A 13,217-nucleotide genomic window follows, 5' to 3' on the forward strand; every position below is an offset into this window, starting at 1 on the left:
CAGACAGACAGACGTGGGTTAGAATTTTCCTCTATGAGGATTAGCAGTCACGAACACAGTACCTTCGATAAACGGAGCTGTAATTATTGCTCTTATTCGTTCTGAGTCGGTCAGCTCTCACTCGCTCTGTGCACATTTCCCTGACCCCCTGCCTCACTCCGCTGGAAAGTCCATCACACCCTCCCCTGAACTTTGTACTTGCGGCACTATTGCGTGCCACATGCTGTACTGGGTAAACGCCCTCACCAGACTGTTAGCTTGTTGAAGGGCAGAAATCTTGTCTGTTCAGAGCCTGCCACAACCCCTGTCAGGAAGGAGCTCTGAGAATGTTTATGGAGAAGGAACATGGAGGAACTTTCTAGAATTCTGAGCCAGCCAGGGAGGAAGACTACTCAGGGAGGGGTGAGTTCTCCGTTACTAGGGTAGCTACCTGTCAGGGATGCTGAAAGGGATTGACTTCATGACGTCTTGGGTCTTTCTACACTAGCTTGTGTTCTGACGCCAGGATTTGTTTCATAAAACCACAAACAAAGCCGGGAGGCAGGTGCTGGAGGGTGACAGACCTCTCCAGCTGAGGTTAGTGGGGCAGGTAGAGTCAGGTGTTGAGCTGGGCATTAACTCATTCATTCAATCGTTTTAACATGCGTTGTTAACTTTGGCAGTCCTGCTCTGGGAGATGCCATTTCAGACTTTGAAAAATAGGCGAGATTTTGACAGCTGCTCCTGGGGAGAAGCTTTTGGCAGAGGGCACATTATGATAAAAACCTGACAGATCCTGGGGCCGGCCTGGTGGCGTAGTGGTTGAGTTCGCACGCTCCGCTTCACCAGCCTGGGGTTCGCAGGTTTGGATCCCGGGCACAGACCTAAGCACCACTTATCAAGCCATGCTGTGGCAGGCGTCCCACATATGAAATAGAGGAAGATGGGCACGGATGTTAGCGCAGGGCCAATCTTCCTCAGCAAAAAGAGGAGGACTGACAACGGATGTTAGGTCAGGGCTAATCTTCCTCACCAGAAAAAAGAAAAGAAAAAAAAAATCCTGACATCCAGTCCTTCCAGGAGCAGTCTCAGGACTGAGCAGGGGGCACTGAAGTATGCATTCAGCTAGGAGGGAGGAGAGATGGGGAGTTGTGGTGTTTCAGTGGTTTGGGAGAGGGAGTAGGTGCAAATGAGTACAGTGGATCCGAAGGTTGGGGTTGGGAGCGAGGAGCCTCCCAGCTCTGTGCAGGCATCCGGAACAGGAAGGTGCAGGCTTCTGGCTGCAGAAACAATTGGCCGGCTGTCAAAACCAGGGAAAGGTGGAAGCAGGATGGGTCCTGGGCGCCCCTCGGTGGCCAGACTGAATAACTACACCAGACACCACCGAGGCACAGCCAATGCCCAGCTGATTGAGTGCTTTTCTTACTCCGAGGAACGGAGGGGACCCTCTCACTCACCCAGGAGGACCACTCGTTGCAATAAAAATGATTTGGGGCCGGCCGGGTGGCGCAAGTGGTTAAGTGCGCGCGCTCCGCTGCAGTGGCCCCGGGGTTCGCGGTTTCGGATCCCAGGTGCACACTCATGCACCGCTTGTCAAGCCATGCTGTGGCGGCGTCCCATACAGAGTGGAGGAAGATGGGCATGGATGTTAGCCCAGGGCCAATATTCCTCAGCAAAAAAAGAGGAGGATTGGCAGATGTTAGCACAGGGCTGATCTTCCTCACACACACAAAAAAATAAATAAATAAAAATAAAAATGATTTGTGTGAATGTATCTGTGACTGGGGTTATGTTTGTGTGCTTGTGTTGCCAAGTGGGTAGGGGTATACATGTATATGACTGTATACATGTGCATTTGTGTCTGAGAGTGTGTACTGGTGCGGTGACTGGGCACATGTGTGCGGGTTGTGTGTGCATGTATGTACTAGGTGCTGGTATGCAAGCATGCATTTGTGAGCACTGGTGCCAGAATGTGCATCTGTATGTTTGTATGTATGTGTATCTGTCTGTATGATTGTGTCTGAGTGCATGTGTGTTAAGGAAACTTTTTGGGCCTTGGCTTTCTTTTCTGTTACACATTGAAATAGTTAAGCTACATAATCTTATTGTTTGTTTAAAGTTTGCTCTTGGATGCAGGCCTGTTCCAGAATAACTAGCAGATGCAAAAAGCATCCATTATGTATTTTTGCAATTAGCCGAAAACCCAGAAACTTTTCTTAAATAACAGACACAATTCTGTGGGTTGCTTATTGCTGGGAGCCACCTCCTCTCCCCGGCTCGCCTGAGCCGGCCCTGGGCCCAGCCCCAACCCAGGCCAAGCCAGGGAGGGTTTGCAAACTGTCCCTAGTGAGATGGAAAAACCATTAAAGGTTCAGAATAGAACTCAAGGGACAGCTTACAGTGAGGAGGCGGGGAGGAGTGGAGCAGCCTCCAAAATCTGAGAAGCCTTTGTCAAACTGACTCATCCAGCATAGCAGTTACCCTGCATTCTAGCCTGGACTCAGCTAAACAGACACAGGATAAATGCACATTCTTTTACCTGTCTGTAGAATTTGTCCATCCTATTTCCCCACGTTATCTTTGCATCCTCCTATCTCCATTGTTTGGTATATGGACCCTCACCCCTCCAGCTACACGCATCTCCCCCAGCCCTCACTCATCCTGCCATCCTTTTGCTGGTGCCGTCTCTCTCTCCTGGAATACACTGTTCAATACCAACAGGCACCTCCTAACCGCCAGCAAGCTTTGTTGAGTACGTATCCCAGATACTGGGGAGGGTACCCGGGAGGTAGAAACAGAAGGCTAGGGAAATTTCTCAGTATTTGGGTTCTTACGGGAAGGCACAGACTCTCAGGATGTTCCTTAGCCTTTCCTCCCCGCTTCTGCGGACAGGGAACCGTTTTGTGTCCTGGGTTTCAAGAGGGCCCAAAGAATATGGCTGGGGTTCCAGGTGGACTTCAGACTTAGATAGCTACCACTTGAACAGGATGGTCCGCGAACCACAGAATCTCAGGGCTAGAAGACTCTAAAACATCCTGCTGAGTAAGCATCCAGGCTCTGCTTGCACACCTCAAGTGACGGGGAACTCGTCATGTCCTTAAGCAGCCCAACTCACCGTTAGATGGCTCTGACTTTAAAAGGTCTCTCTCATGTTGCTTCCATTGCCCTAGCTCTGCCCTCAAGCCCACTTTGAACACATCTACTCCATCTCCCTTCAGAAGTCTGGAGATGGTGACCGAGGCCCCCTGGGCTTTCCTCACCTTTTAAGACAGTGGCAGCTGCTAAGTGAGATGAAAGTAGACCTACACGTCAAGTTGGTATCCATCTGACAACTTCTTTAGTGTGAGAACATTTGTGATCTTCTCACAGTACTTCTCCCCCTCATGCCATGAGCTTCAGGGATGGCAGACTAGGCAACTGTGTAATTTATGAGCTTTCAGTAAGGTTATCATCAGTTTGTCAATCCATCAAGCGCTAAATACCTCTTCTATGTTAGGTACTGTGGATACAAAGGCCAAGAAGAGTTGGTCCCTTGCCCACAAAGATGCAAGGCTGGGAGTTTCCAATAGTATTAGCTGTGGTCACTATGTCTAGTACAGTGGTTCTCAAAGTATCAATATCAGCATCACCTGGGAACTTTATAAGAAACACAAATTCTTGGACCACAACCCCAGATCTAGTAAACCGAAATTCTGGGGGGTGGGCTCAGGAATATGGGTTTAACAAAGCCTCCAAATGATTCTGATACACTCAAAAGTTTGAGAACCACCAGTCTAGATTCACCTGGGGAGACTTTAAAATTAAATTAGAATTTCTGGGGGTGGGGCCTGAGGCATTGGTTTAAAAGACATTCAATAAATGCTCGGCACGCTGAATCAATCCTGTTCAATAGTAGTGGCTCTGAAGCAGCACAAGATACTACTTTGTCTCTCCAAGTCCTTGTTAGGAATGGTGGAGGTAAAGCATGTTGGTGTTGAGGAATGAGAGCTGGGAGAAAGGAGAGCTGGGTTCGAAGCCTAGTTCTACTTCTAACTATCCAGAGGGGTTTGAAAGTACACTTTCCTTCTTTCAATAAACAATAAAATGTATTAATGATGTATAAATAATAAAATGTATTAAGAATCTACTCTGTGCCAGGTCAATAAGAAAATAGAGAAATACAACGAAGATTGTTGTATTTCAATCTTACACAGATTTTACAAATTACAGAGATTTTAGGTTGAGAGTTGGGAGACCTCTTTCCCAAAGACTTCACTGATGGAGAACTATAATGCATAACTTAGAGGAGAAAGCAGGCTGAAAGCATCTCACTTCATTCTTCCCCAACTGAATAAATACAATCAGTGAAAGTGCTGAGGATGTGCTGTAGTCTTACAAGGCTTCAAGTAAAAATTTATACTAAATTTATACTAAAATTTATACTAAATATGCTAAATTCAGATCTGTAACATGAACCAGAAACTGTCAAGTCTTCATAAAGGAGAGATTTTCTATGTCATAACACAGTAACAATGACACAGAGGTACATACAACAGGTCAAAAATCTATCAACTGATTGACCTATGGGTGAGTGGGTAAGATTGTCGCCAAAACATTGTTTTCTGGTCCCCTTTCCTTGTTTTCCTTCTGAGATAGTCACACTTTAAATCCTTCTACAGGTTGTGTGCTAAAAGTAGAGGGAGGCTGATCGGACTGAAAATTCATCTCCCCTCCCATCCTCAGTAGTTTAAGGTTATCAGCTTCCAGTGTTCAGGGGGAATGAAAATAGAATCCTAAGGAGATCGTAAGCAATTGAGATCCAAAGTTCAGTGATGCACTGAACTTGTAGCTACAGCTACAGGCAAAAATAATTTTTCTTTTCCGTTTATTTTTTCAACAAATATTTATTGAGTGCTTACTATGTGCAGGCACTGAGAAACAGAGATGAAGGAGACACAACATTTTTGCTCTCCTGGCACTTATAATCTAGCAGGGGAGATCAATAATAAGTAAACAAAGTACCTTCACAAACTACACATATGGGCAAAAGAGAAAATAACACTCATAGGCTAGTGACTGAGGAACCATTGTGGGGTATTAGAGGTCACACTTCAAAATTGGGCTTCATAACAGGTAGGCAGCATGGGCAACTGGAAAGACAAGAGGCAGATCCGGTAAGGCCTAGACGTCTGGGTTCCAGTTCCAGACTCACAACCATCTAGCTGTAAAGATTGTGGGGCAATTGACTTGGACTCCTTGGGCCTCAGTTTAATCAGCCATGAAACAGGAAAATCACCATCCAAACCTGCCTCATTGAGAAAACAAAATAAGACCACAGAGGTAAAAAAGTGTGCCAGCATTGAAAGCACTATACAGAAACACAATACGGTTAAGAAACCACTAGACCTGAGCTTAACTAGTGAGCTTGCTGAGGGCAGGGGCTGTGTATTACTGATTGTTGTATCCCTAACAAATCTGTCTCAAACATATTTTGAGTGAATGGCCAGCCAATTTTTGTAATGTCATCATTTAGTCCCTATTGTCATTTCCTGGTCTAGTGACTGACACATTGCCTAAGGAAGATGCAGATTTCCTGTAACAAACTCTCTGATCTCAGTCACAAACGCTAGCACCTCTGAAATCTGGCGTGCTAACATGCCCAGTTAGCTCAGTTAAGATGGCGGATCCTTGTGTGAATGTGATTACAGACTACAATAATGCCTCCTACATGCATCTAGCTATTATTTCAGCAATTGGCCATAATGAGTGTATCGTCATATAAAACAATGATTTAACTGATGACTATAAACAGCTACTTTCTTAAGTCAAATACACAAGCTAAATTCAGAAATATCCATAAAATTACTCAAACCACAAATTAAGGATAAATGAAGATAGATGGTATTAAGGGAGTCACATTCCTGAAACCCATTTTTATCAACAAAATACTCATGGAGAGGAGTGGGAATGTGGTCTACGATCAAGAAGACTTTGGACAGATTAACAAATGGTGTTTAATGGGAGTGACTATGGGTAGAATAAGTAAGCTCCTACAAGAGCCATCATGCAGGAAGTAGAACTGGACTTCTCTATACAAATCGTTTTACTCTCCCTACTCTCATCCCATCCCATCCCCTACATTTCTGGATCTTCGATCAGCACACAGTAGCAGCAGCCTCAGGTCCAGGAGTTACCTTCTTTCCCTAAACAGCAGTTACCCATACCTAAATAAAGGCCCTAAGCAGAGGAAGGAATACAGATAGTCTCTGCTTGATCATGTTTGATACTGGATGAGACATGGATGTTCTGACACTGTACTTGACATCAGGGGAACTGGATGAGGTGTTTTAACTTGGTTGTTTTGATGTGGGAATATTCCGACCCAATCTAAAAGTCAGCCATTAAACTTGAGCATTTTCCCCCCAACTAATGTAAATAATGTGTCCATCCTGACTACTATTCCAATTGAGGACAGGATAACGGTAGTGCCTATTGTGCACATTACCTAGTAATTGAAAAGAAAAAAGGCTTACATTTTGTCAAGGCCATTTTGATGCAGCCTTCTCACGATCATAGATACTTTGGCCAAGTTCTGGCAGCTGCTTTACAGCCACTTGTGAAAATGCTTCTTTATAAAACTAATAAACAACCTAGGGTGAGCCATGCACAACAGCTTTGTGCTTTTAGATTGTCTTTCCCTCCGGCTCTGGAAGCCCTTGGAGCCAGGTGGCTGTGAGAGGGCTAGCTCCACCCAGATTCCTCAAAGGGGTGCAAGGGTTTACAAACTAGCAAGGAAACTTACCCAATTCAGGAGTTTTCTTGGAAGTCCATCCTGAGTCCACTGTATCCATTTTTTTCCCTTAATTTCATAGAAGCAGCTACTGAGAGTATATTTCTTCCAGGAAGGCTTCTCAAGGGTAGTATATGAGCATTCCAAAAGCTCATATACATGGCTTTTTCTTTGAATTTTACTTTCTCTTTTTAATGTGGTTACTCAACCAAATGAGAAGACATCTGCTCTTTATATGGTACGCTGCTTACCTGCTTGAGCCCAGTGGGTAGAAGACAGTTCTTGCAGCCTGTTTGGATTATCTCCCATTAGGCTGGGATGTAGTAACCGACCTCTACAGATGCTTTTCCTCTGGCTGGTTAGAGCTCAGAGGCCAGTGTTAGGAAGTTGCATAAATTTACTTCAAAATATATCATAAATAAAAAATAATTTTCTGTGGCTGAAAGAACCTCACCTGGAGAAATGTTGATTTATTACCCTTGTCTCCCTAAGTAGTACAAAATAATTAAGCCCTCTTCTCTTATGCCTGGGTCTTAGGAGGACAAAGTCATGAAAGAAAAGCCTCTTTGAAGAAAAAGGACCCAAGAGAAGCAGGTTAGCTCTAGTGAATGGCGACAGGAGGGATCCCATCAAAGTCTCAGCCCTGGCGATAGCCTGCAGCTGGTATGGCTGACACAGGGTACAGGGTGGTAGCCAGAAATTCAACTTAGTCCTTCAGCCCTCCCCAGGACAGGAAAGATGGTGACCTGCAGAACTCTACTTAGGCCCAGAATTAACACCACAATCACAGCAACCACACCCATTCAAAGGAAAGCAGACCTGGATCCAAGAGTCAGGGATGAGGAAATAAAGGGATAGGTGATTAGGACCATTTTTACCTTTGTCCTTTGGTACACAATAAATGAACTTCCTCTCTTTCATTAAAAAAAAAATTAAGGAGTACTGAATTTAGCTGAAGTGTGCAGGTAGGCAAGGGAGAACTGCAATAAGCTACATGAGAACAACTGAAGGTAGCCCACAGAAGACCTCTGAAGGTCTATCCACCAGTGTTAGTTTTAGACAGGAAACTCTAGAAAGGCAGAGAACATGTTTTTAGCACTACGGTTTGTGCAATTAGTATGTGTTTGAAGATGAAGGACGAAACTTCCAGGGAAAAGATGCTGACCTCGTCTGGCCAATATTTTCAGCCACTATTATCTCCAGGGACCACTGGAATGTCAGGCGACCACTTAAATTACATGGACAAAGCCACAAGCCCACAAAAAACCCAGCATCCTGAGACATAGTGCCTGCTGCCAATTTCCCCCTCAAGGAGACAAGCAATTGATGCTGCAGGCCAGTAGTAAAATAGGCTACTGGTGCCTCAATCCAGATTACTTCTTGAAGGAATGGGATAAAGTCATGCTTTCTGCTTAATTCAAGACGCACAAACATAATACGCAGAGCAGAAAATTCTCCTGGATCTTGAACTCTGCTTTTGCCGTGTAAGGACTCACATGTTAAATAAGATACTTCTTAATCTTCAATATGCTTGAGAGAACAGAACTCTGAAGCAGCAAACAGCAAAGGCCACAGCACAAAATTTATTGAGATTATTTACTAAATAATTCATACACATCCAACATCACTGAATGGAAATAATGTTAGTTAATTTTATTAAAAATAGCAAGGCTTCCACTGGGGTCTTTCAAGAAAGGCAAAAACTTCTTGGTGACTGTATCTTTAACAAATGGAATGACCAAACTAGTGAAGTCAGATGTATCTCAATCAACTCCTAAACTCAGTATTGCCAACATGTTTTCCTACGTAAGCAAACAAAAAGCAAAGCCTCACAATTTAGTAATTACTATGTTTCTTGGTTTTTGTTCTCAAATGCCACAAAAAGATATTTGATGAAATGAGGCAAACCAAATCTAAATATGAATATTTAGATCCCCATCTAACTGATTTCTTCATTTATGTGAGTAGGAATGCTTTCAAAATCTTAGTCTTGACTCTTGCTTCACACTACAGCTGTTTGATTAAACTACCACTAAAATCCCTCTGTATTGGCTGGACTGAATCACTAGATAAGAATTCATTACAGTCTCTTCCAAGAAACCAAGATAATCTCAGTACAAATTTTGGTGGCTAATATGTTACAGTACTTATGGATACTTTGTTTTCTAATGGCAAGTATCTTGAAAATATGTCATTAATAAATGAATTTCATCACACCCATAGAAATAAACGAATCTATTACAATACAAGAACATCCATAAATTGTCCTCACTATTCTCAATGACTTTAAATATAAAATCAATTTAATTATACAAAGTCAAATTTCCTTGCCCAATTTAACCCTGTATACCAAACTGTATAAGTGGTGAAAATGAGAAACATTTTAATAAATCTCCTATTAAGAACCTTGAATACCACCTTGCATTAGTGATGGCAGAAAAAGATTAGAAAGGAGAAAACAAATTTCTCAGAGACTTTTAAAGGAAGAAGATTTAAGAGAAAATTCCTTCGGACTTTATAGCCTTTTAGTTATTCTGTACCTTTCAAAGCTTCAACACGATGCCAAATAAAAAATATTCTGAATAAAAGTAGCCAGGAAGGGAATCAAACATTTATAAGATATATTTATTATTTTTCTGACCAAAGTGCAATGATTTTTAAATCTTCTTAAACAAATAACTATGAAAAAAAGTATTCAAGAAAATAAAATACAAATGGGAAATTTAACCATTAGATTTCTTCTACTTTATACTAACCCTGTATTTAGTCTAGAAAACAAACAAAAAAACTTGGAAGTGTTACTAAAACACTAACTGAATCATTTTACCATAAATTTAAGTACATGCATTTCAAAATTCCACTGCTAGGAATTTTGTTAAGATCAGTTTAATCATTAATAACACTATATAATAGAGCAAGGAACACATGTCATTAGATGTGATCCTTGCCCCTTATCCTCAGAATTTATGTCAGAATAAAGCTGACAATTCTGCCAGGCTCTGAACCCCCAGTGCCCCTCTCCCAATCCCTGGAAGCAAAGACTACGCCCTGTCACACAACTTCGTACAAGTTGTAGTAAAACAAAGCCTATGTTTTCTTACCTTTCTATAGAAATGGTCAGTTATTTTATAAATACTAAAACACTTCTAGGAATTCATTTTATGAGTTTGTTTACCAAACTCATTATGCAAGAACTGACTACACAAAGAGTTTCTTTGGAATTTGGTCCACAAATTCACATAACAGGTTGGAAATTTAAAACCTGCAGGAAGAGGAAGTGGGGAATCCCTAATCCTAATATGTTGTAATTACTAATTACACACACACTGAAAAGTTTTGCTCACAGAAGTCACAAACTATAAAAGGGATATTTTTTTTGGATAAAACAAAGAACTCGCTAATACCCTTCTTTGTTTTGTGAGCACCATAGCTAAGATGAAGTTAGACCCAAATTTACTGTCTACTCTGGTGGCCAAAAAAAAGAAAATTGAAGATAAAAAATTTAATTTGTCTTAATACATACTTTCCAGCCATTAATTGAGATGTAATTATGAAAGATTAAAATTGCCTTAAAAAGAGGTTGTAATAGCAGCTATCAAAGCAATATTCAAGCATGATTTCAAGGATGCTTTCAGGCTTAGAGTTAGCCTTCTTTGTCAAAAATCTTCACAACTTCATCAAAAACCTGTCAAGGAAAAAGAGAATAATAATAATTTAAAAAGCAGATACTGTTAAAACTCCATATAGCTGAGCTCTTGTTAAAAGGTCAATTTTATATTAACTTTCAAAATGGATCATTAAAAAAAACACATTATAATTTCTTAGTTTCATCTATTTTACTTTAAGACAGTAGTATATCACAACTAATACATATAAAATTTGAACATGTTGCATTCAATTTTTTTAGTGTTTTTAGGACAAAACAAACTTCTTGATAGGCTACCAATAACTTGATAAAATGTAAACTGAAGTGGCTTATCTTCCTAGTTCTGATTCTAAAACACTATGTTTTCTGATGTATAACCTTACCTCTATAGGAATTGGTAATGGATAAAAAAACAAAAGTGACTATATGATAAAAAAGAAAGGTCCAGGGCCGGCCCCATGGCTTAGCGGTTAAGTGCGCGCGCTCCGCTGCTGGTGGCCCGGGTTCGGATCCCGGGCGCGCACCGACGCACCGCTTCTCTGGCCATGCTGAGGCCGTGTCCCACATGCAGCAGCTGGAAGGCTGTGCAGCTATGACATACAACTATCTACTGGGGCTTTGGGGGAAAAAAATAAATAAATAAAAATTAAAAAAAAAAAAAGAAAGGTCCAGAAGAAGATTCAGGGAATTAGGGGGAAAAAAAGGTGAATTAAGAGACACTAGAAATAGTCGCTGGGCACTGAGGGCTTGCAAACAACAGCTTAGAGACCACTGATTCATGAAGGAAGAGAGAAGTGCTGAGCCGTGGAAACCCTGCCCCTCTGGAGCTATGTGCTCTGTGAGGGAAGAGATGAAAGCAGCCGGGGCTCTTCAGCTAGATGACTGGCCATTCACGTTATAGATTTTAAAAAAATGATCATGGGCCAAATAACAGTTCTCAAAATGCCAATTTTCCAGTGCTTGAGAAAAGAGGTTTGGAATTAATAAACCACCCATCCACTTCTTATGAAGAACAAGTCTGAAGTTGTAAAACCCATTTTAGACTCTACTCAAAAAGGAGACAAAGCCTAATTTTTCATTCAGTCTCCAGCGTCTAGAAAAGCAAACTTATCTGTCATAGTATTTCTTTTTCTCCTGCTTACCTCCACTAAAAAAATCACATTTTTATACCTGACTTTTTTTTAAGGCAGGCCAGAGCTACTCACTTCATCAACAGATTTAGAAGCATCTATTTTCTTGACCTTCCCCATTTCTTCATATAAGTCAATAATTGGCTTTGTTGACTGAAGATAGGTTTGAATTCTGCAAAAGAAGCAAATATTACAAGGTTCTAAGTACCCATCGTTTTCCCTGTGTTATAGGATAGCTCAGAGGAAAACACTGGATCTGCCCAACTGACTCCCTTATTTATCTTCTTCTGAAACAAGCCATTTTACATATCGACACATGACATTTTCTTTTTCTGGACCACAATGAGGCAAGTATTTCATCTGTTACTCAAGTTCCAAATTGAGACTGAGGTGGCCATGTATGAAAACTGCAAAGTACCTCTTTTCCAAGCTCTCTCTGTTGTCATCACTCCTACCACTACTCTTTCCCCTCTCAAGACATCGTTCAATACAGATCTAAAAAGAGAAATAAATAAAAAGTTATTAAAAAAAAGGAAGATCTGAATTTGCCATTCTTTTACCCTGAAAAGAGAATAAAGTTTGAGATTACAAAAAAACCCTGCATTAAATCCAATGTGTCTAATTCATTAATCAACATGCAAAGTCTTTTCAAATTTAAACATGTGGTTCAATTTATATAAACTAGGTTAAATAAGTACAGAGCACAATAAGAATTCATTCATGACTCAGTTTTTCCTGTGTTTTTTTTTTCAAACCGCAATAAAAAGAAGATCTGTATGTGTACGGTTCCATCTAGAATGTATTATTAACTTATTAGGTATGAATTACATGCCTCAAACTTTGTTCCATTTTTGCGTACTTTTCAATAATTCCATAAATATCCAAATATTTAAGAGTCAACATATTTGCATTTGAATAAAGTATCCCTTGTTAATCGTGAACAAACATTCCTTAGTTATAAAGCTGCGGTAACATTCTGAAGTTAACTTGGAAGAATAAGTGAAAACATATTCTTAGGGGTTGGAAGAAGAGAGCTACATCTTAAAACAGCTGAAAGGCTGCAGCAAGTCTCTACCAGAGGTACATGTGCAGTTCAACCCAAGAACAGCCCACCTCCTTCAAGGCAGGACTTCAGACTGTTATTCTTTCAGGCAGTTGGCATTAATTTAATGAAGTTTATATTACAGCTGTCAAACAGAGTCAGGCCTTTTAATTAAATGATTCCGAGAAATTCATTTAGTTACTCAAAGGTATGTCTGGGTATATTATTAGAAATGCCAGAAAGAAAAAGAACGCTTTCCTGCTTTTCTCAAGATCATTTCATTCTTAGAAGACAAATCAGGCTATCTTCATGGTTCTTTAAAACAGAAAGCTTTCCCAACCTCCCAGAAATGTGTGTTTCTTTTCCAGTAAACAACATCCTAAGGCAAGATACTCTCTGATAATAGTACAGATCTAGGAAGTAATAGTGTAGCTTCATTACCTAACATTATTGTACAAGTCAACTCTTACTTAAAAAACAAAACAAACAAGACAAATTCTTGTTATTTTGAAAATAAAACAAATTTTAGGTCCCAAGGTTGCTGATGCCAAATAGTTCTTAACACTCCAAGAGCAAGACCGTCCTTTTTTCCTATCCAATTTACCAATTCAAAAAAATACTGCTGCCAGTATCAAATGTAAATATAAGTAA

General features: G+C 40.8%; 1 protein-coding gene across 2 annotated transcripts in view; it reads right to left on the reverse strand.

Annotated features, from left to right (window-relative positions):
* Positions 1-9,354: 9,354 nt before the first annotated feature.
* The window catches only part of CMPK1 (cytidine/uridine monophosphate kinase 1), a 32,590-nt gene continuing 28,727 nt past the window's right edge, over positions 9,355-13,217 (reverse strand). For both annotated transcript variants that reach the window (XM_004438519.2, XM_087445984.1), the window contains exons 4-6: positions 11,943-12,019; positions 11,600-11,696; positions 9,355-10,433 (exon numbers count right to left, since the gene is read on the reverse strand). In XM_004438519.2, coding sequence (XP_004438576.1) covers positions 10,392-10,433; positions 11,600-11,696; positions 11,943-12,019 — 216 coding nt within the window. In that variant the 3' untranslated portion in view covers positions 9,355-10,391. The remainder of the gene's footprint in view (positions 10,434-11,599; positions 11,697-11,942; positions 12,020-13,217) is intronic.

Source organism: Ceratotherium simum, chromosome 22 (assembly GCF_057802395.1).
Source record: "Ceratotherium simum simum isolate JZ-2026a chromosome 22, ASM5780239v1, whole genome shotgun sequence".
NCBI lineage: Eukaryota > Metazoa > Chordata > Mammalia > Perissodactyla > Rhinocerotidae > Ceratotherium > Ceratotherium simum.